The sequence below is a fragment of the Callithrix jacchus genome, chromosome 20 (assembly GCF_049354715.1).
Source record: "Callithrix jacchus isolate 240 chromosome 20, calJac240_pri, whole genome shotgun sequence".
NCBI classification, from domain to species: domain Eukaryota; kingdom Metazoa; phylum Chordata; class Mammalia; order Primates; family Cebidae; genus Callithrix; species Callithrix jacchus.
In genome coordinates, this window is record NC_133521.1 from 4,460,975 (window position 1) to 4,484,484 (window position 23,510).

At 39.7% G+C, this 23,510-nt stretch overlaps 1 protein-coding gene across 3 annotated transcripts in view; it reads right to left on the minus strand.

Annotated features, from left to right (window-relative positions):
• Positions 1–23,510, minus strand: part of C20H16orf87 (chromosome 20 C16orf87 homolog) — a 38,224-nt gene that overhangs the window by 6,896 nt on the left and 7,818 nt on the right. For 2 of the 3 annotated variants that reach the window (XM_035281732.3, XM_078358162.1), the window contains exon 3: positions 1,000–1,182. The exons of the other annotated variant lie outside the window; for it this stretch is intronic. In XM_035281732.3, coding sequence (XP_035137623.1) covers positions 1,000–1,182 — 183 coding nt within the window. The remainder of the gene's footprint in view (positions 1–999; positions 1,183–23,510) is intronic. 3 annotated transcript variants of the gene reach the window in all.

Sequence of the window (23,510 nt, forward strand, 5' to 3'; positions counted from 1 at the left end):
CTTGAAAGTTTCAATTTTAAAAAGATATTTGTGGACATATAAAGGTTCATTATACTATTCTCTACTCTTGCATATGTTGAAATTCTCCTTAAGTTTTTAAAAAGATGCATAAATCAAAAAAGAGAGAAGCTGAAGTTTTAGTTAATATCTGAAAACAAGTTATTGGTAGATATTTATCAGAAGAAAGGAGAAGACCTGTAAGGAGAAACAGAAATATACTCTGGACCAAGAAGAATGTATCTAACTACGCAAAAGCTGCCTCAGAGTAGGAAGCACACAGATCTCTCAATGAGCAATTAAAAATGCCACAAGAACACTTTCCATAGTAATTTTAAAGTTCAGTTTAACAGTTTGACATAAGTCTTAAAAGAACTCAGACTTGTCTTAAAAAGAAAAGAAAAGAAAAGAAAAAAACAGGTCCCAGCACTTTGGGAGGCCAAGGAGGGCAGATCACTTGAGCCCAGAAGTTCAAGACTAGCCTAGGCAACATGGCAAAACCTCCATATTAATTTTTTGGGGGCAAAACCCCAAAAAATTAACTAGGCATGATGGTGCACACCTGTAGTCCCAGCTACTCAGCAGGCTGAGGTGGGAGAATCACCTGATCCCGGGAGGTTGAGACTGCAGTGAGCCATGACTTTGCCACTGCATTCCAGCCTGGGCAACACAGAGTGAGACCCTGTCTCCAAAAAAAAAAAAAGGTACAATCATATTTAATAGGCTTCTCCAGGGTGTCATATACAAATTATCTTTGAACTCCATTATCATCAGTTTATAGCAAGGTAAATTTTATCTAACTAAGCCTTTAGGTTTCCAATAAGAATTAAATTCCAGTGATTAAAAAAAAAAATAAGCATCTACCATAGAGGAAATGCTTTCAGACTAAAATATGAGTTGAAATTTTAAGTCCAGGAGCTCAATGTCTCTACTTTCTTCACTAATTAAGATCCCAGATCAATTTAATACTTGAAAAACAAAAACTGCTTGGTTTATTCATACCTCTTTCTTCCTCATGTTTTTTGGCAGATGCACTTTTAGGTCTTCCTCTTCCTCGTCTGATATGATCTGAATGGCTGTTACTTCGAGACCTCTTTCTGTTTTCTAAACCTTTATTTACTGTAGAATTTATCTTCTCTCTCCTAACTCTCTCTGTTCGCCTCCTCTTGGCCTCATGCTTGTTTTCTGTATGGATGAATAAAAGTGATATATTTCAGGGCTTAGCAAGAACTGTTTGCCCAAGTTCTCATTGTCTTCCTTTTCCTTTCTAAATTGCACTAGAATATGCTTCCTGGCATATTTCATTGAACTACAACCATAACACATATGTCTCCCCCACACCCACATCAGAAGAAAAGAAATTCAGTAGAATGCAGATCACAGTAACACATGAAGTAGGAGGAGTCTTGGAAGAGAAAACAAGTTTCTTCATTTGGCAGCTTAAATTTCAGCCTCTATAAGTTCACACAATTCCATAGCAAGCTTTCTGCCTTTTTCTTCCTGTTTCCAAGCTAAAAGTAGTAAAATATTAAGAAAGGAAAAAAAAATTCCATACCTTTTTGCCCTCTACCTGAATTAAAGATTAAAATACGTGAAATATGCAGAAGCAAAACTGATCTTAGAGCTAATGTATTAAGGTTACAATAAAAATCAAACAGAAAGCATCCATAACGAATATGAAACCACTAGGCAAGTGAGTAGTTTTCACTTTAGCCACCGATAAGGTAATTTCTGATATAAAAGCATGTTTTTCCGTAAATGGAATAGCAGTAGAGAACCTTTATTAAATATCGTGATTTAATTAGTGCAAGAAGCCAATCCTCCCACTCTAAACAAATCAAACTGTTGGATAAGACAAACAATAACCTTAAAGAAAAAACAAAACAACAAAAAATTGATACCTTGCTTTAACACATACCTGCACTCAAAAGCAAGAAAGAGAATTCCCCAAATACTTAAAATCACAGTGATAAAAGGGCAAAAGAAACAGAAAATTTCATATCCCAAGAACTAAAGGGAACAATTTGAAAAACTATAAAATAAGTATACTTAATAGGCTGTTGTAAAAAAAATTAAAAGTAAAATAGCAATATTATCTCCAAATATCATATCTTAGAGAATTAATTTGAAGTTTCAAATTAGACATATACCGGATAATACAAGAACATTTAATTATCCCAGATTTCAAGAAAGTTATCGAAGACAACCAGGGTCTTGTTAAGACTGGGGCTAACCTGAAGAGGCTCCCACTATTACAGAACAATTCAAGCATCAATAAAAATAATAACTATAATAATTGAAATATATCAAGTATATGAGTACATTAACATTGAAAACAAAAACTACAGCCAGGCGCAGTGGCTCACGCCTGTAATCCCAGCACTTTGGGAGGCCAAGGCAGGTGGATCAAGAGGTCAGGAGTTGAGACCAGCCTGACCAACAGGGTGAAACCCCATCTCTACTAAAAATACAAAAAAAAATAGCCGGGTGTAATGGCACATGCCTGTAATTCCAGCTACTCAGGAGGCTGAGGCAGAACAACTTCTTGAACCTGGGAGGGAGAGGTTGCATTGAGCCGAGATCATGCCATTACACTCCAGCCTAGGTGACAGAGCGAGACTCTGTCTCAAAAAAAAAAAACTACTTGGCCACCATACGAAGAGACTAAAGAACCAACTCATTACTTTGAAAACATAAATAAAGGGAAAGAACTAAGCACTTCTTCTGCTTTTTCTATTTAAACTGTGCTACTCACCGGGTAACCAAAACGCAGACGAAGAGAAGTTTCTCATACTAACATTAATAAATGAAGAAGGAATGACAGAATCAGAGTATCACCACTTTTTACCTGCAATAAACTAAAGGTTCTAGGCACTAAACATCAGCAGGTACTAACGTAACTAAAAGAGAGAGAAGCAGGCCAAGCACAGTGGCTCACGTCTGTAATGCCAGCCCTTTGGGAGGCCAAGGTGGGCAGATCACCTGAGGTCAGGAGTTCAACACCAGCCTGGCCAAAAGCAAAACACTGTCTCTACTAACAATACAAAATTAGCTGGGTGTGGTGGCACATGTCTAATCCCAGCTATTTGGCAGGCTGAGGCAGGAGAATCACTAGAACCTGGAAGGCGGAGGTTGGAGTGAGCTGAGATAGCACCACTGAACTCCAGCCTGGGTGACACAGCGAGATTCTGTCTCAAAAAAAAAAAAAAAGAAGCAGACTTTAAGCACCTCCAGATAGAGGTACACATCACTACCTACTAAACAGTCTTGTAAAAAAAAAAATTCCAATCTCTCCAGCCCTTAGATCTAATTTATAACTAATAGGAAAAAGAGAAGTTATTCAAGGAATATGTTAACCGACACCATGGGATACAAACAACACATACGAATGGACAGGTGATGCCACTCCTTCAACATCTAGCTTGCAAGGAAAGAAAGAGAAAATAATAGATAATAAGAGGGTTAAAAAAAGATATTATCTAGCCAGGCTCAATAGCTCATGCCTATAATCCAGAAGCACTTTAGGCTTTTGGGAGGCTGAGGCAGGGGACTGCTTGAGGACAGGAGTTTGAGACTAGCCTGGGCAACAAGGCAAAACCCTGTCTCAGCCTGGGTGACAGAGTGACACCCTGCCATAAATAACTAACCCAGCATGGTAGCTCACATCTGTAATCCAGCATCTTGGGAGGCTGAGGCAGGTGGATTAACTGAGGTCAGGAGTTCAAGACCAGCCCAGCCAATAAGATAAAACCCATCTCTACTAAAAATACACAAATTAGCCAGGGGTGGTGGTATGTGCCTATAGTCCCAACTACCCAGGAGGGCAAGGCATGAGAATTGCTTGAACCCGGGAGGAGGGGGCTGCAATGAGCTGAGATGGCACCACTGCACTCTGGCCTGGGTGACAGAGCAAGACTCTGTCTCAAAAAAACATAGTAGAGATAAACAAATAAATGAGATAGCACCTATATGCAATTTGTGGACTTTATTTAAAATCTGTTTTTAAAACTTTAAGATAATTTACGAGAAAACTGAAAATGTGAACACAAGTTGGATATTTGGTATTAAAGAATTATTGTTAATTTTTTATGTTATAATGGCATTGTGCTTCTATTTTTTAATGTTTATCTTTTAGAAACATAATGAAATATTTATAACAGAAATTATATGGGATTTGCTTCAAAATGATGCAAGGGAAAAGGCAAACAGGATTGTGGATGAGGCAGGGTTGGTCATTGTCTACTCTGGCATATGCTTAGAATTTCTAAAAAAAAAAGGTCAAGAGAAATAGTGATAAGTAAAGCCTATTAAAGTCTTAACACTGAATTTAGGTTTGTTCCCCTGGCTACCCACTCAGCTCTGCAAACTTCTTCAAAGTCAAACTTCTCAAAAGAGGTGCCTGTACTTTCTGCCTTCAGTTTCTCATCTTCCACTCACTCATCAAATCTATTCCAGTATAGTTCCTATCCCAATGAAACTGATTGTCAAAAACAACAAAGACCTGTTCTCAAAGCTTAATAGACACCTCACTTATCATATTACAACATCTCTCAAAAATTCAACAAAGATGATTACCACTTTCCTTGAAATTATTTCGCTTGATTCTCAGGCTCCCACAGTTTCCTTATGTCACCAGCCACTTCCCCAGGTGCTTTCCCAACCTAATATCAAAGCCCCAGGATTCTGTCCAGAGCCCTCTTGTCTTACTTATACTTTGCCTAGATCATCTCATAAATCCACAGCATTAAATACTATTGTTATGATGGCTCCAAAGCGTTCACCTTCTGCTCTGATTTCTTCCCTAAACGGTAGACTGCCTACCTGACAACATCACTTGAGAGTCTCAAAGGCATTTCATATTTTATCAAAAAATAACTCTTGATTTTCCCTCTCCCAAATCTGATACTCCTCCTACTTTCATCATATTAGTAAACAGCATCACCTGGATGTACAAGTCAAATAATTTGTAGTTATTTGGGACTCATCTTGCTTCCTGCACCATCACAAAGGTCCACAGGCACTCCTTGTAAAATATACCCATAATGTCTTCACTTTTCTCCACCTCCACGGGCAATATCCCAGTCAAACCTATTCTCTACATACCAGCCAATATTATGTTAAAAAAAAAAATTCAAACTGCCTAGCTTCCTTCTAAAGCCCTTCATAAGCTTTCTCCATATTTAAAGTCAAAGTTCCTTACCAAAGACCACAAATCCCCAACAGATCTGGCACTTGCCTCTTTCTCCAGTTTCATACTGCTCACTACTTAGTTCACTACACTCCAGATGTGCCTTTCTTTTAATAAAACAAGCTCCTTCTTCTGCTGAGTCTATGTATCTGCTAATTCTTCTGCCTGGAGCTCTCTTCCGAAAGCTCTTCGTGAGACAAGGTTTTTTTTTCCCTTCAGATATCCATTCATTGCTCTGAGTCTCCCAGCCCAAGTTACTTCCTGTAATCAATTACAGTTGTAATCTGTTATTGATTTACCTATATGCTCAATACGTCTTCTTTATCTAAATATAAGCTTTATGAAAGTTGGGAATCCTTTCCCTACCTTATTTGTAGAACCTAGAACATGACTTACACAGGCCGTTAAATAAATAAAATTGGATAGTACACAGATTTACCTCACCACCTTCTCAAAATCCCATTGAAATGAGAAGAAGTATGGGAAAAGGAAAAGGGGAAAAAGGAAAATATATCTGTGGTGCTGGAAACAAGAAAAGGGTACTATTAATGACCCCAAAACTACAGAATTTCAGCAAACTGGCAAGCTGATGGTTCTGATAAGAAAGAAGAATAAAATAAACTACAATAATAGGAATAAGTGATGGCTGCTACAGAAGGGAGGGCTGGTCCTCCCAAAGGAGGATTCTCAAGGATAATCCCAGGGCAGGACAAAAAGTAGAGAAAAGCTCTCAAGAATAGAGCAATGTGCAAGAGAACTTCAAACCTCCATAATATAGGGAAAAGGCAGCTCCTCATAGGAATGAAATACTGTAAGAGATTTCACATTCCACACCAAAATGAAGCCTGTTTTATTTTGGCAATATGGGAATTCACCAGTGTCCTGCCTGCTCACCTCCTGCCACTAAACTCCTCCCAATTATACACTGAAGAGAACTGTTGTCAAAATAGACCTTTATTTATTTATTTTTTTTTTAATTAATTTTTTTGAGACGGAGTTTCACTCTTGTTACCCAGGCTGGAGCGCAATGGCACAATCTTGGCTCACCGCAACCTCCGCCTCCTGGGTTCAGGCAATTCTCCTGCCTCAGCCTCCTGAGTAGCTGGGACTACAGGCACGCACCACCATGCCCAGCTAATTTTTTGTGTTTTTAGTAGAGACGGGGTTTTACCATGTTGACCAGGATGGTCTCGATCTCTTGACCTCGTGATCCACCCGCCTCAGCCTCCCAAAGTGCTGGGATTACAGACTTGAGCCACTGAGCCTGGCCCAAAACAGACCTTTAAAACAGTGTAGAATATTCATTAAACTTATCCATTAAACACAGATAAACCAAGTTCTTCATTTGTAGACATGACACCAACAGCCAATTAAGCATTACTAGCTATAAGAAGAAAATAAAAGGCAGAAAGCAGAGTCAAAATAAAACAGGAAGAACAAAGGTAGTTCAACAAACAAACAAAAACATTCTAATGCATACCTTGAGAGATCTGAAAGGAGACTATCATTAAAAATAAGATTATTTTTGCAAAATAGAAAAATCTCAAGGATTTCTAAATAGCCAAAACAATCTTGAAAAAATTCAAAATTAGAGGTCCCACACTTCTTGATTTCAAAACCTACTACAAAGCTATAATAATCAAGAGTATAGTGCTGACATAAAGACAAATATACAGACCAAAGGAATAAAAATAAAGCTCAGAAATAAACATATACACACAGTCAAAGTTTTTCAATGACTCTGAGACAATTCAAGGTAAAGTATGGTATCTTCCACAAGTTGTAATAGGAAAACTGAGTATCTACACAATGTAGCATAATTTGAATTACCAAAAAAATGAAGCTGGGGAAGGACTCAAGATGGCGCTGTGAGAACAACCCAGGATTGAAGCTCGCGGTCAATGCGCGGAGGGGGTGAGTCTGGGCCGCATTTCCAGACAGATCTTTGTTGCCCACAGAATGGGGAAATTCCTAGGTATAGAGGAGACGCGAGACGCCAGGCAGAGGTTTTTGGCTGGCGCAGCCGGCGGCCCACGCTGTGCCGGAGACACACAGCGCTCCGCACAAAGTGCGCTCCTCCGGGTGCCCTGTTGGGCCGGCAACCTGAGACTTGGGAGGGCTGAACCTGAGACTGAACGGGACTTGGACAGTGAGCCAGCCCAGGATTTTCCAGGGGGACAGCGTTTGGGGTAGCACAGTGGGACAAACAAAACAGCAATTCCAAACGCTCCCCTGTGGAGGGGATCCCTGAGGCCGCAGCTCCGTGGGGGAGGGGCGCCCGCCATAACGGAGGCAAACCGCCCCTACTGAGGTACACGCCTATTGCTGACTCAGCCTGCCGTTGCCGAGGCAACCTGCTACAATAGAGAGACTCCGCCAGGGCATAGCCCGTGGCAGCAAGGCGGAGACCGCAGCAGAAGGACAGAGCCTGCAGCAACAGGGCAAACCTCACACCAGGAGGGCGGAGCCTCGGCAGGCAAATAGTGACTAGACCGCCTCCTAGCTGGGCAGGACAGCGCGCGGACACTCACAAGGAAAGCCCCAACCCTCCACAGACAGAGTATCTGAGAAAAGAAGGGTTTTTTTATGAGTTATGTTGCAGCAGAATTAAACATAGCAGCCTAACAGCCCTGAATGAACAGAGCTCACAGCTCAGCACTTGAGCTCCTATAAAGTACAGACTGTCTCCTCAAGCAGCTCCCTGACCCCTCTATATCCAAAAGACTGAAATTTGGCAGGCATCATTCTGGGACGAAGATAGCAGAAAAAAAAACTGGTAGCATCCCTTACTGTTCCGCAGCTGCTATAGGAGTACCCCAGACAAGCAGGGCCTGGAGTGGACCTCAGCAGTCATACACTGAAGGGGCTAGACTGGTAGAAGGAAAACCAAGTAACAGAAATACTTCATCATCAACAATCTGGGTGTCCATTCAGAGACCCAATCGAAAAGTCAGCAACTACACAGACGACAGGTGGATAAATCCACAAAGATGGGAAGAAACCAGAGCAAACAGGAAGAAAACACCCGAAACCAGAACACCTCGCCTCCTAGAAAGGACCAAAACTCCTCACCAGAAAGGGAACAAAGCTGCATGGAGAATAACTGTGACAAAATGACAAAATTAGACTTCAGAAGGTGGATAATGAGAAACTTTTGTGAGCTAAAAGAACATGTTTTAAATCAATGCAAAGAAACTAAGAACCTTGAAAAAAGATATAAAAAAATATTCGAGAAAATGATAACAAGAAGGGATAACTTAGAGAGGAATATGAATGAATTAAAGGAGCTGAAAAACACAATACGAGAACTTGGTGAAACATGCACAAGTTTCAATAGCCGAATTGACCAAGCAGAAGAAAGAATATCAGAGGTCGAAGATCAACTCAATGAAATAAAATGAGAAACCAAGATCAGAGAAAAAAGCGCAAAAAGGAATGAACAAAGTCTCCAAGAAATGTGGGACTATGTGAAGAGACCTAACCTACGTTTGATAGGCGTACCAGAATGTGACAAAGAGAATAAATCCAAGCTGGAAAATACTCTTCAGGACATTATCCAGAAAAATTTCCCCCACCTAGCAAGACAGGCCAACACTCAATTGCAGGAAACATAGAGAACATCACAAAGATATTCCGCAAGAAGAGCAACCCCAAGGCACATAATCATCATATTCAACAAGGTTGAAATGAAGGAGAAAATACTGAGGGCAGCCAGAGAGAAAGGTCGGGTCACCCACAAAAAGAAGCCCATCAGACTCACAACAGATCTCTCAGCAGAAACTCTACAAGCCAGAAGAGAGTGGGGGCCAATATTCAACATCCTTAAAGAAAAGAACTTTCAACCCAGAATTTCATATCCAGCCAAACTGAGCTTCAGAAGTGAAGGAAAAATAAAATCCTTTGTGAACAAGAAAGTACTCAGAGATTTTGTCACCACCAGGCCTGCTTTACAAGAGCTCCTGAAAGAGGCACTACACATAGAAAGGAACAACCCAGTACCAGCCATTCCAAAATCACACTAAATGCTAAAGAGCTTCAACATAATGAAGAATCTACAACAGCCAGCTAGCATCAAAATGGCAGTATCAAAGTCACACATAACAATATTAACCCTAAATGTAAATTAACTAAATGCACCAATCAAAAGACATAGACTGGCAAATTGGATAAAAATCCAAAACCCATCAGTGTGCTGTATCCAGGAAACCCATCTCACATGCAAGGACACACAAAGGCTCAAAATAAAGGGATGGAGGAAGATTTACCAAGCAAATGGAGAGCAAAAAAAAGCAGGAGTTGCAATTCTCATCTCTGATAAAATAGACTTTAAAGCAACAAAGATCAAAAGAGACAAAGAAGGCCATTACATAATGGTAAAAGGATCAATACAACAAGAAGAGCTAATGATCCTAAACATATATGGACCCAATACAGGAGCACCCGGATACATAACGCAAGTTCTTAACGACATACAAAGAGACTTAGACTCCCACACAATAATAGTGGGAGACTTTAACACTCCACTGTCAATATTAGACAGATCAACCAGACAGAAAATTAACAAGGAATCCAGGGCTTGAACTCAGACCTGGAGCAAGCAAACCTGATAGACATTTACAGAACTCTCCACCCCAAATCCACAGAATATACATTCTTCTCAGCACCACATCACACCTACTCTAAAATTGACCACATAATTGGAAGTAAAGCACTGCTCAGCAAATGCAAAACAACTGAAATCATAACAAACAGCCTCTCAGACCATAGTGCAATCAAGTTAGAACTCAGAATTCAGAAACCAACCCAGAACCGCACAGCTTCATGGAAACTGAACAACTGGCTCTTGAATGTTGACTGGATAAAGAATGATATGAAGGCAGAAATAAAGAAGTTCTTTGAGAACAATGAGAACGAAGACACAACATGCCAGAACCTCTGGGACACCTTTAAAGCAGTCTCTAGAGGAAAGTATATAGCAATAAGTGCCCATATGAGAAGAATGGAGAGATCCAAAATTGACACCCTATCGTCAAAACTGAAAGAGCTAGAGGAGCAAGATTAAAAAAACTCAAAACCCAGCAGAAGACAAGAAATAACTAAGATCAGAGCTGAACTAAAGGAGATTGAGACACAAAAAACCCTCCAAAAAATCAATAAATCCAAGAGCTGGTTTTTTGAAAAGATCAACAAAATAGACAGACCACTAGCCAGATTGATTAAAAAGAAAAGAGAGAACAACCAAATAGATGCAATAAAAAATGATAAAGGGGAAATCACCACAGATTCCACAGAAATTCAAACCATCATCAGAGAATATTACAAACAACTCTATGCACATAAACTAGTAAACCTGGAAGAAATGGATAAATTCCTGGACTCCTGTGTCCTCCCAAGCCTAAACCAGGAGGAAGCTGAAACTATGAATAGACCAATAACAAGGTCAGAAGTCGAGGCAGCAATTAAGAGCCTACCACACAAAAAAGCCCAGGTCCAGACGGGTTCACAGCTGAATTCTACCAGACACACAAAGAGGAGCTGGTACCATTCCTTCTGAAACTATTCCAAATAATCCAAAAAGAAGGAATCCTTCCCAAATCATTCTATGAGACCAATATCATCCTGATACCAAAACCTGGCAGAGACCCAACAAGAAAAGAAAACTTCAGGCCAATATCCATGATGAACATAGATGCAAAAATCTTCAATAAAATATTGGCAAGCAGGATTCATCCCAGGGATGCAAGGCTGGTTCAACATACGCAAGTCTATAAACGTAATTCACCACATAAACAGAACCAAAAACAAAAACCACATGATTATCTCAATTGACGCAGAGAAGGCATTTGACAAAATTCAACAGCCCTTTATGCTAAAAACCCTCAATAAACTCAGGATCGATGGAACACATCTCAAAGTAATAAAAGCTATTCATGACAAACCAACAGCCAATATCATACTTAATGGGCAAAAACTGGAAGCATTCCCTTTGAAATCTGGCACTAGACAAGGATGCCCTCTTTCACCACTCCTATTCAATATAGTACTGGAAGTTCTAGCCACAGCAATCAGGCAAGAAAAAGAAATAAAGGGTATTCAAATAGGAAAGGTGGAAGCCAAATTGTCTCTATTTGCAGATGACATGATAGTATACCTAGAAGACCCCATCGCCTCAGCCCAAAAACTCCTGAAACTGATAAGCAACTTCAGCAGAGTCTCAGGATATAAAATCAATGTGCAAAAATCACAAGCCTTCCTCTACACCAATAACAGACTTAAAGAAAGCCAAATCAAGAACGAACTGCCATTCGCAATTGCTACAGAAATAATAAAATCCCTTGGAATACAACTCACAAGGAACGTAAGGGACCTCTTCAAGGAAAACTACAAACCACTGCTCAACGAAATCAGAGAGGACACAAACAGATGGAGAAACATTCCATGTTCATGGTTAGGAAGAATTAGTATCATAAAAATGGCTATACTGCCCAAAGTAATTTACAGAATCAATGCTATCCCCATCAAGCTACCATTGACTTTCTTCACAGAACTGGAAAAAACCACCATGAACTTCATATGGAACCAAAAGAGAGCCCGCATAGCCAAGTCAATTCTAAACAAAAAGAACACAGCGGGGGGCATCACGCTACCGGATTTCAAACTATACTACAAGGCTACAGTAATCAAAACAGCATGGTACTGGTACCAAAACAGAGATATAGACCAATGGAACAGAACAGAGGCATCGGAGGCAACACAACATATCTACAACCATACAATCTTTGATAAACCCAACAAAAACAAGCAATAGGGAAAGGACTCCCTGTTCAACAAATGGTGTTGGGAAAACTGGCTAGCCATGTGCAGAAAGCAGAAACTGGACCCCTTCCTGACACCTTACACCAAAATTAACTCCAGATGGATTAAAGACTTAAACATAAGACCTGGCACCATAAAAACCCTAGAGGAAAATCTAGGCAAAACCATCCAAGACATAGGAGTAGGCAAGGACTTCATGAACAAAACACCAAAAACATTGGCAACAAAAGCCAAAATAGACAAATGGGACCTAATGAAACTCCACAGTTTCTGCACGGCAAAAGAAACAGTCACTAGAGTGAATCGGCAACCAACAGAATGGGAAAAAATTTTTGCAGTTTACCCATCTGACAAAGGGCTGATATCCAGAATTTACCAAGAACTCAAACAGATTTACAGGAAAAAAACAAACAAGCCCATTCAAAATTGGGCAAAGGATATGAACAGACACTTTACGAAAGAAGACATATATGACGCCAACAATCATATGAAAAAATGCTCATCGTCACTGGTCATCAGAGAGATGCAAATCAAAACCACATTGAGATACCATCTCACGCCAGTTAGAATGGCGATCATTAAAAAGTCTGGAGACAACAGATGCTGGAGAGGATGTGGAGGAAAAGGAACACTTTTACACGGTTGGTGGGAGTGTAAATTAGTTCAACCATTGTGGAAGACAGTGTGGTGATTCCTCAAGGCCTTAGAAATAGAAATTCCATTTGACCCAGCAATCCCGTTACTGGGTATATATCCAAAGGACTATAAATCGTTGTACTATAAGGACACATGCACACGAATGTTCATTGCAGCACTGTTTACAATAGCAAAGACCTGGAATCAACCCAAATGCCCATCGATGATAGACTGGATTGGGAAAATGTGGCACATATACACTATGGAATATTATGCAGCAATCAGAAATGATGAGTTTGTGTCGTTTGTAGGGACATGGATGAATCTGGAGAACATCATTCTCAGCAAACTGACACAAGAACAGAAAATGAAACACCGCATAGTCTCACTCGTAGGCGGGTGATGAAAAATGAGAACACATGGACACAGGGAGGGGAGTACTAAACACTGGGGTCTATTGGGGGGAAAAGAGGAGGGCCAGCAGGAGGGGGAGGTGGGGAGGGATTGCCTGGGGAGAAATGCCAAATGTGGGTGAAGGGGAGAAAGGAAGCAAAACACACTGCCATGTGTGTACCTATGCAACTGTCTTGCATGTTCTGCACATGTACCCCCAAACCTAAAATGCAATAAAAAATTTTAAAAAAACAAAACAAACCAAAAAAAAATGAAGCTGGACCCTTATCTTCCTCCATACATGAAAATAACTCAAAATGGATCAAATATCTAAATATAATCACTAAAATCTTAAAAGCGTTTTAAAAATCATGGAAAAGCTTCATGACATTGTATTTTGGCAATAATTTCTTGGATGTGACACCAAAATTGAAAGCAAAAACAATAAAAGAAAAAAAAGACAAAACGGACTTCATCAAAATTGAAAAATTTCTGTGCACCAAAAGACTCTATCAATAGAATGAAAAGGCAACACATGGAATGAGAGAAAATATTCCCAAATTAACAGATAAGAGATTAATATCCAGAATATATAAAGAACTTCCAAGTCAACAACAACAACAAAATCCTCAATCTAAAAATGGCAAAGGACTTGAATAGCTACTTCGCCAAAGATATACAAGTACATGCAAAGATGTTCAATATCACATCAATAAGAAAATGCAAATCAAAACTACAGCAAGATACCACTTCATACTCTAATATTAGATTATTATAAAAAGCAAAGCAAAACAAACCCGGAAAATAAGTGTTGATGAGGATGTAGGGAAATTGGAACATTTGTACATTCCTGGTAGAAATGTAAAATGGTGGCGCTGCTATGGAAAACAATAAAGTGAGTCCTCAAAAAAATTAAAATAGAATTAACGTGATCCAGCAATTCTTCTAGGCATATATCCAACAGAAATGAAAGCAGAGATCCAGATACTTGTATACCATGCAGCATTATTCACAATAGCAAAAAGGTTAAAGTGTCCACTGATGGATGCATGAATAAACAAGTTACTGTATATACATACGATGGAATATTATTTAACCTTAAAAAGGAAATTCTCATGCATGTTACAACATGGATGAAACCTTGAGGACACTGTGTTAAGTAAAATAAGCCAGACCCAAAAGGACAAATATTATATGATTCCATTTATATGAGGTACCTAGAGTACTGAAATTCACACAGAGAGAAAGTAGAATGGTGGTTGCTGGGGCATGGGGGAGAAGGAAGTGGCAATCACTGTTTAATGGGTACAGAGTTTCAGTTTGGGAAGATAAGTTTCAGTTTGGGAACTGGATGGTAGTGATGGTTAAGAATACAATATGTATATACTTAATGCCACTAAACTGTACATCTATAAATGGTTAAAACAGTAAATTGTTATATTTTATCACAATAAAAGTATTTTTAAAATTCTATGAAAAAGAAGAAATTAGAAAACCAGATAACCTGCTAAATAAAGTTTAGGTGTTAAAGATAAGCTAAATAGTGGACATGCCTGATGACAAAATTATAGATGTAGAAAGGGAAATCAACAAAATTTCCTGGAATGAAACAAAGAGACAAAAAGACTATGTGACAGAAAGTGAAGAAAAATGAAGGAAAGATCCAAGAAACCTAATAGATATTCCTATGACAGAATTGCTAATTATCTACCCATTATTCTTTCTCCCCATCTTCATTAAGAACAGAATCTTGTTCTGATAAAGATATGCCTAAATAGGTATACATTCTCAAGACTCTCCCTGCAGGTGAGGTAGCATCTAGCTCTGGCCAATGACAGGTAAGTGAAACTGAGTAAGGTTTCCAGAAAAATTCTTTCTCTTTTTCTTTTTCTTTCTTTCCTTTTTTCTTTATTCCTTCCTTTTCTTCCTGTCTCTCTTTCTCTCTCTCTCTCTTCCTCCCTCCCTCCCTCCTTCTCCCTTCCCTTCCTTTCCTTTCTTTTCTCCTTCCTCCCTTCCTTCCCTCCCCCCTCCCCTTCCCCTTTCCCTCCTTCCCTCCTTCCCTCCCTCCCTCCCTCCCTCCTTCCCTCCTTCCCTCCTTCCCTCCTTCCTTCCTTCCTTCCTTCCTTCCTTCTTTCCATCTCACTCTGTTGCTCAGAGTGCAGTGGCATAATCTCGGCTCACTGCAACCTCTGCCTTCCAGGTTCAAGCAATTCTTCTGCCTCAGCCTCCTCAGTAGCTGGGATTACAGGTGTGGGACACCACACCTGGCTAATTTTTTTTTGTATTCTTAGTAGAGATGGGGTTTCATCATGTTGGTCAGGCTGGTCTCAAACTCCTGACCTTGTGAACCACCCATCTCGGCCTCCCAAAGATTTTTTCAAGCGAAGAAGCATAGCTGGCAGGCCCCTTAGTCTCTCTGCTCTTCCCACTTCTTCCTTCTTGAAATGTGTATAGGATGCCTAGAGATGCAATAAGAACTACCTCAGAACAATGAGGATAAAAGGCACATCTTCTTAATGTGGAAGAAAGAGAAGAGAATAAGTCTTTGATGACAACATTGAACCACTATCCTTGTACTGCCTATCTTTATCCTTCTTCCAATACAGTGTCAGTTCCTTTACAGTGCAATCCTAACATGCTCCAGTAGGCATGCCAGAATGAAAAAAAGAAAAAAGAAAATGGGAGAAAATCAATAATGGATAAAAACTGTCCTGAGTTGAAGACTTCAACTTTCAGATGGAAAGGACCCACCAAATGCCAATGAAGAATGAGAACAAAATTAAAGTGTGAATGAAACCAAAGGCACTCTCCACAATAGAAGATAGGAAATGTACCATTATGTCTTTTCTGAAAAAGTTTTTCCAGGAATAAAATAATTTCTGGGAAATTTGTTCCAAAAGTAAAAACACATGGTTTAAAAAGAACAGACACAGTATGTAATTAAGAGTGGTATCAGACACGGTGGCTCACCCATGTAATTCCAGCACTTTGGGAGGCTGTGGTGGGTGGATCCAGAGGTCAGAAGTTCAAGACCAGCCTGGCCAACGTGGTAAAACCCCATCTCTACTAAAAATAGAAAAATTAGCCAGGCATGGTGGTACATGCCTGTAATCCCAACTACTAGGTAGGCTGAGGCAGGAGAATCACTTGAACCCAGGAGGTGGAGGTTGCAGTGAGCCAAGATTGGGCCACTGCACTCCAGCCTGGGTGATACAGTGAGACTCTGTCTCAAAAAATAAAAATAAAGAAAGAAAGAGTGGGATTATCCTGGGGGTACAATGGAAAGAAACCCTAATACCACAGATATACAGCAGACCTAAAAACAATCAGTCTTGATTAGACGGCAAAGAACTCTATGAAAAGTGTTTTAAAAACGAATATAGATATCATAAACTATATGGTTAAGAACTTCAAAGTACAGGCTTTGAGGTAAAGCAATGCATTTTTTTAATCGAAAGGCAAAAATAACCCACAAAAATCAACTATATAAAAGCCATGTTCTGTAAAGGAACACAGAGCACTTTTACACAATTAACATGTAAGGAATGATGCATGATGCTTGCTTTTTTTTTTTTTTTTTTTTTTTTTTAATTTTTGTATTTTTAGTAGAGAGAAGCTTTCACCATGTTGGCCAGGTTGGTCCTGAACCCCTGACATCAAGTGATCCACCTGCCTCAGCCTCTCAAAGTGCTAGGATTACAGGTGTGAGTCACCGTACCTGGCTGGCAAGTAAAGAACAAGCTTTCTGAATAACAAAACCAAACCTCCCACAGTCAATTCAGAGTTGAGGACCACTTCTACTACTGAATTAATACTCAATCACTTTAGATTTATAAAAGGTACAGGTGATAATCATTTCTCCTTTTTTTTTCCTTAACTAAAATCGAAACTGTCATTTATGAACTTCTTTGCTTATCAGCCTTTGCCTATTAACTTATATTAAAGAATAATTTGGGCCACGCACAGTACCCCACACCTGTAATCTCAGCACTTTGGGAGACCGAGAGGTGGTGGATCATGAGGTTGGGAGTTTGCAACCAGCCTGACCAACATGGTGAAACCGTTTCTACTACAAATGAGAAATATTAGCAGGGCATGGTGGCATGCGCCTGTAACCCCAGCTACTCAGGAAGCTGAGGCAGGAGAACCTGAGGTTCAAGCAGAGGTTGCAGTGAGCCAAGATCACACCACTGCACTCCAGCCTAAGCGACAGAGTGAGACTGTCTCAAAAAACAAAAAACAAAAAAAGAATAATTTGAAAACTAAGTTGAGGTTTCATTTTTTTTCCCTTTTTTCTTGTTTCCTTCTCCCAATAAAAAATGGGGAGGTTGTTATTTGACTATACTTACCCTAAACCTTATATTCACTGAAAATTATAAGTTAAAATACTAATAAGCAATTATAATTTCCTATTGGCTCAACTATTTTTTCTTAACTTTACAGGAACTCTACATTTTAAATGTTATTAAATTTTAAATTCTAAATTTTATAAACTAGTATCTCATTTAGAAATTCACTTTTCCTTTTATAGTTTTTATAATTAAAATTTTATTTTTAAAATTTTTTATTTTTTTAAATTTTTACTAGAGATGGGGTTTCACCATGTTGGCCAGGCTGGCCCTGAACTCCTGACCTCAAGTGATCCACCTGCCTCAGCCTGTCAAAGTGCTGGGATTACAGGCACGAGTCCCCACGCCTGGTGACTGGCGAGATCTGCTCACTGGAACCTCCGCTTCCCAGGCTCCAGCAATCTTCCCACCTCAGCATCCCAAGTAGATGGAACAACAGGCACGCACCACGGAGGCAGAAAAATAGGATCTGGAGGCAGGGAACATAAAGTCAATCTCATACTTCAGCTGTACCAGGAAATATCCTCTCCATAGGGAGCAGGCCAAGTAAATGACTTTGTAACCTAATTTCATCCTCTCCATAGGGTGTAGGCTAAGTGAATGACTTTGTAACCTTACTTCATCCTCTCTTTTTACATAGAGCGTGCCCCAAATAGAGGGTATTTAAACTCACAAAAACTGTAACAGGGCCTTTGAGCCCCCATGCTCCAAGCCTGTTCCCACACTGTGGAGTGTACTTTCATTTTCAATAAATCCTTGCATTCCTTCCTTGGTTTGTGCGTTTTGTCCAATTATTTGTTCAAGACACCAAGAACCTAGACACGCTCCATGATTAACACCACCACCCCTGGCTAATTTTTTGTATTTTTCTTTTGTAGGGATGGGGTTTCGCCATGTTGGCCAGGCTGGTCTCGAACTCCTGAACTCAAAGCAATCTGCTTGCCTCAGCCTCCCAAAGCACTGAGATTACAGGTGTGAGACCTTGTGCTCAGCCGGAGCATTTCTTTTTCTTTTTTTTTTTTTTGAGACGGAGTTTCACTCTTGTTACCCAGGCTGGAGTGCAATGGCGCGATCTCGGCTCACCGCAACCTCCGCCTCCTGGGTTCAGGCAATTCTCCTGCCTCAGCCTCCTGAGTAGCTGGGATTACAGGCATGCGCCACCATGCCCAGCTAATTTTTTGTATGTTTAGTAGAGATGGGGTTTCACCATGTTGACCAGGATGGTCTCCATCTCTTGACCTCATGATCCACCCACCTCGGCCTCCCAAAATGCTGGGATTACAGGCATGAGCCACCGCGCCCAGCCTCTTTTTCTTTTTTTGAGTTTCATTCTTTTTGCCCAGGCTGAAGTACAATAGTGTGATCTCGGCTCACTTGCAACCTCCACCTCCTAGGTTCAAGGGATTCTCCTGCCTCAGCCTCCCGAGTAGCTGAGATTGCAGGCACTCACCATAATGCTTGGCTAATTTTTGTATTTTTAGTAGAGACAAGTTTTCACCACGTTGGCCGGGCTGGTTTCGAACTGCTAACCTCAGGTGATCCACCTGCCTTGGCCTCTCAAAGTGCTGGGATTACAGGCGTGAGCCACCGTAACTGGCCAAGCATGTCTTAACATAGTGTTATTGCTAACGCACATCTCTTCCTCTCATCAAAATTAATTTTAAACTTTAAAAAATTCATTTCTGTAATAGATTTTGTTTATATATACATATTTTCAGCTACACTAAGTTCTATATAGTTCTAATCTACCACGTCCCTATTTCTATGAACGTTATGAAGGTATAAAAATGATTAGAATATATGAAAAACATGAGTTTTAAACAATTCATATCTAGATAAATTGATTCAGCCTAACAGAGTATTTTCTTCCTGCATATCACAAGCTGTGTACAATAATTAAATAAGAGCTTTCTTTCTTTTTTTTTGAGATGAAGTCTTGCTCTGTCACCCAGGCTGGAGTGCAGTGGCTCGATCTCAGCTCACTGCAACCTCCGCCTCCCAGGTTCAAGCGATTCTCCTGCCTCAGCCTCCCAAGTAGCTGGTACTACAGGTGAGCACCACCATGCCTGGCTAATTTTTGTATTTTTAGTAGAGACGGGGTTTCACCATATTGGCCAGGCTGGTCTCAAACTCCTGACCTCGTGATCCACCTGCCTTAGTGCTAGGATTACAGGCATGAGCCACTGCACCCAGCCAATAAGACCTTTCAAGCTAGTGAAATTTTAAAATATCTTTTATAGCTTTATTTTTAAATCAATGAGCTGTAATTATGGTTCTTTTTTAAAAACGTGTTTACAGCCGAGCGCAGTGGCTCATGCCTGTAATCCCAGCACTTTGGGAGGCTGAGGCAGGCACTCCAGCGTGGCAACAGAGCAAGACTCCATCTCAAAAAAAAAAAAAAAAAAATGATGTTTACTTATGCAAACAAGTATTCCTTGACTCTGTACTTGTTATATAGTTACCTATTTATGTATTTACTTATTTATACTACATGGATAAATCATTTTGTGGGGTTTTAAAAACAAACAAGCTCATATTCCAAATATTCTTTTGCAGTTTTTTCTTAACAATGTTTTAGAGATCTTTCCATTTTAGTACATAAAATCTGTATCATTCTTCCAAAGTAGCACATGTTATTAACTAAAAGATAATGTAACTACTTAATTTAGCCATTCCCCTACTGATGACATCTGCCTTACTAACAACCTTCTGCTAAAGTGTTGCCTTGAAAATCCTAGTAAATACTTCATTGTGTATAATAATTAGGATACCTACCTACTGATAAAGAACTCTGCATTCTAGATTATGTGCATTTAAACCTTTTAACAACTACTGGTAAGACTGCTCTTCAAAAAGGCAGTACCAATTTATGCTCCCACCAATAAAGAGTATGAGACTATCCATTTTACCATACTCATGAAAGTATTTAGAAATTCTTTACACTTACATGAACTGTGGGCAAAAAGAATGGCATTTAATTTCAACTGCATTTCCCTGATAATTAGTGAAGTTGACTGTCTTTCAAATATTGAACATTTTCATTTCTTCTATTAATTCTCTACTAATTTACTTTCCTTAAAGCTGAAATGTTCTAGATCTCATTGACAACATTAAGCACTTGGTAACTTGTAGTGACCTTAAACTCTTCTCAATTCCATACACACTATGGGATTATCCAAGGCAAATCTTTCTTCTAAGAAATTTAATTGTAAAAATGAGTATTACTCAGTCACCTAAAATTTACCGTGTTTTGCAAATGTCAGACATTTTATTTTCTTTTTTTTTTTTTGAAATGGAGTCTTGCTCTGTTGCCACGCTGGAGTGTAGCGGCGAGATCTCGGCTCGCAATCTTGGCTCACTGCAACCTCCGCCTCCCAGGTTCAAGAGATTCCCCTGCCTCAGTCTACCGAGCAGCTGGGACCACAGGCACGCACCTGTGGTAAACCCCCATTTTGTTATATAGTTACCTATTTATGTATTTACTTATTTATACTACATGGATAAATCATTTTGTGGGGTTTTAAAAACAAACAAGCTCATATTCCAAATATTCTTTTGCAGTTTTTTCTTAAATTAACAATGTTTTAGAGATCTTTCCATTTTAGTACATAAAATACCACGCCCAGGTAATTTTTTGTATTTTAATAGAGATGGGGTTTTACCATGTTGACCAGGATGATCTCCATCTCCTGACCTCGTGACCTGCCCGCCTCAGCCTCCCAAAGTGCTGGGATTACAGGCGTGAGCCACCGCGCCGGGCCTAGACATTTTCATACACACTTCAATCCTCTAACACTGGTACTATAAATCTATCTTATAAACAAATAAACAACAGTTGCTCATGGATGTTAACTAGCTTGCTTAGAAAGGGACAAAATTTGCTGAAGCCAGGTCTTCTGACCCCCATGTCTGTACGCTAACAAACTGTTTTCAAGGCTTTGAATACTCTTAATCCTCTCCTTAAAAATCTTTTCCTCCTGTGGTTTCCATGGCACAGCCTATCCTTGATGTTTCTCCTTCCTTTCTGGTTTGATTTGGTTTTATTGTTGGTTCTTCCTCCTCCTGCTGGGATTTCTGGGCTTCAATGTTTCATCTTCACTTCTAAGTCAAAAGACCACTCTTACTAAACAAGGAAACCTCAGGAAATTCCAAATATAAAATAATAATGAATTACTTCTTAAAACTCACTCATAGCCATGACTTACATTACACTGGGCTCTGTTGGTTTTTCTCCTCCAACTGACATTTATTCTCAGTTGATCTGACCTGTCTGTAAAATTGGTATTTGTGAGAGTTTAGTTCCTGATTGCCTTCCTCTTCCTAACTTACAAACTCTCCAGCATGAGCTCATCCATTTTCCATGATGACAACTACCACCTGTACACTGATGGCTCAAAAGTTTTATCTACAGCTGAGGCTGCAGACTAAATGTCCAACTGAAAACAAATCTACATGGTTGATGTTTTACAACTGTATCCAAAATTAAATTCACCTTTCCCTTGAAGCTTGTTTTCCCTCTTATATTCTCTTTTAACTAGCAATCTGAATCAGACATCTGGGAATCTTCTAAATTCTTCCCACTGATTCAACTTGTTAACAATTCATTAACATTTGTATCATCTCTTCCTTTTTTTCATTTTGTTTTAGACAATGTCTCTGTCACCCAGACTAGAGGACAGCAGTACGATCACAGCTCACTGCAGCCTCAATAGTAGAAGGTTAAAGCGATCCTCCTGCCTCAGTCTCCCAAAATGCTGGAATTATAGACATAAGCCAACATGACTGACCCTGTTCATTCTTTTATATTTGTTGAGTTTCTTAACTCATTTCTCATCTGAATCACTGGTACATAAAAGAAGCTCAAAAATACTTGAACAAAAAAAAAGCACTTTGTCTCCCTAAGAACAAGGACCATGACTTATTCATTTTTAGAAACTCAGCACTGAGCTGACATATCACCCCAAAATAACTACTGAATGAATCATCATTTCAGGGTTCCTTTATCTAAACCAAACTCTCAGAGAGTAAGATCCAGAAATCCATTTTTAACAAGCTCTCTGGATGAATCCTATAAACCCAACGAAGCAACCGCCTTTAATAACCAATGAATTATGTTCATTCTCATGATGAGAAGAGAACTGAAACAGTTACAGAAATGGAATTAAGCAAGTTTCCTGCCACTTCTATATAGACCTAAGATAAATAAACCTCTCAGACATAAATAAAAATACGTGTTGAATCATCTGCTACTATAACCACTCTTTGTCTAACTCAGTATCCTTAGTTAACCTACTGCAATAATAGACCTCCATATTTGTACCCCTACAAACTGTTCTCTACACAGCAGCCTGAATGATCTTTCTAAAACTCAAATCAGAGCATGCCATCTTCCCTTCACTTCACCCCACCTCATCTCAGGGACAGTTTTTCCTCACAGTTTACAAACAAAATCCAAACTTCTTACTCTGGTTTACAAAGCCCTGTACAATCTAGTCTCTGCCTATCCTTCTGAACTCATCTTCTGCTCTTCTAATCAAACCGTCTACACTGCAACCACAATGGTCTTTTTTGTTCCTAAACTATATAAAATTTTGTCCGACCTTAGAACTTTTGCACTTGCTATTTCCATCTGTCAAGAATGTTCTTCTCCCTGATCTTATCATGGCTAGCCACTTCTATCTACTGAGACTCCATTTAAATGTCACCTCCTCAGAGGGAGTCTCACTCTGCTACCAGGCTGGAGTACAGTGGCTGTGATCTCGGCTCACTGCAACCTTGGTCTCCTCCTGGGTTCAAGCAATTCTCCTGCCTCAGCCTCCCAAGTAGCTGGGACTACAGGCACCTTCCACCACACCCAGCTAATTTTTGTATTTTTAGTAGAGATGCGGTTTCACCACATTAGCCAGAATGATCTTGATCTCTTGACCTTGTGATCCACCCCCCTCGGCCTCCCAAAGTGCTGGGATTACAGGTGTGAGTCACCACACCTGGCCTCAGAGGGGCCTTCTCTAACCATCCAATCAAAAGTAGCCTTCCAGTCACTTGATAGCTACAAAGCATTTATCACATTACATTTTCTCTGTGTATTTGTCCACTGTCTATCTCCCACTCACAAGAATATGAACTCCATG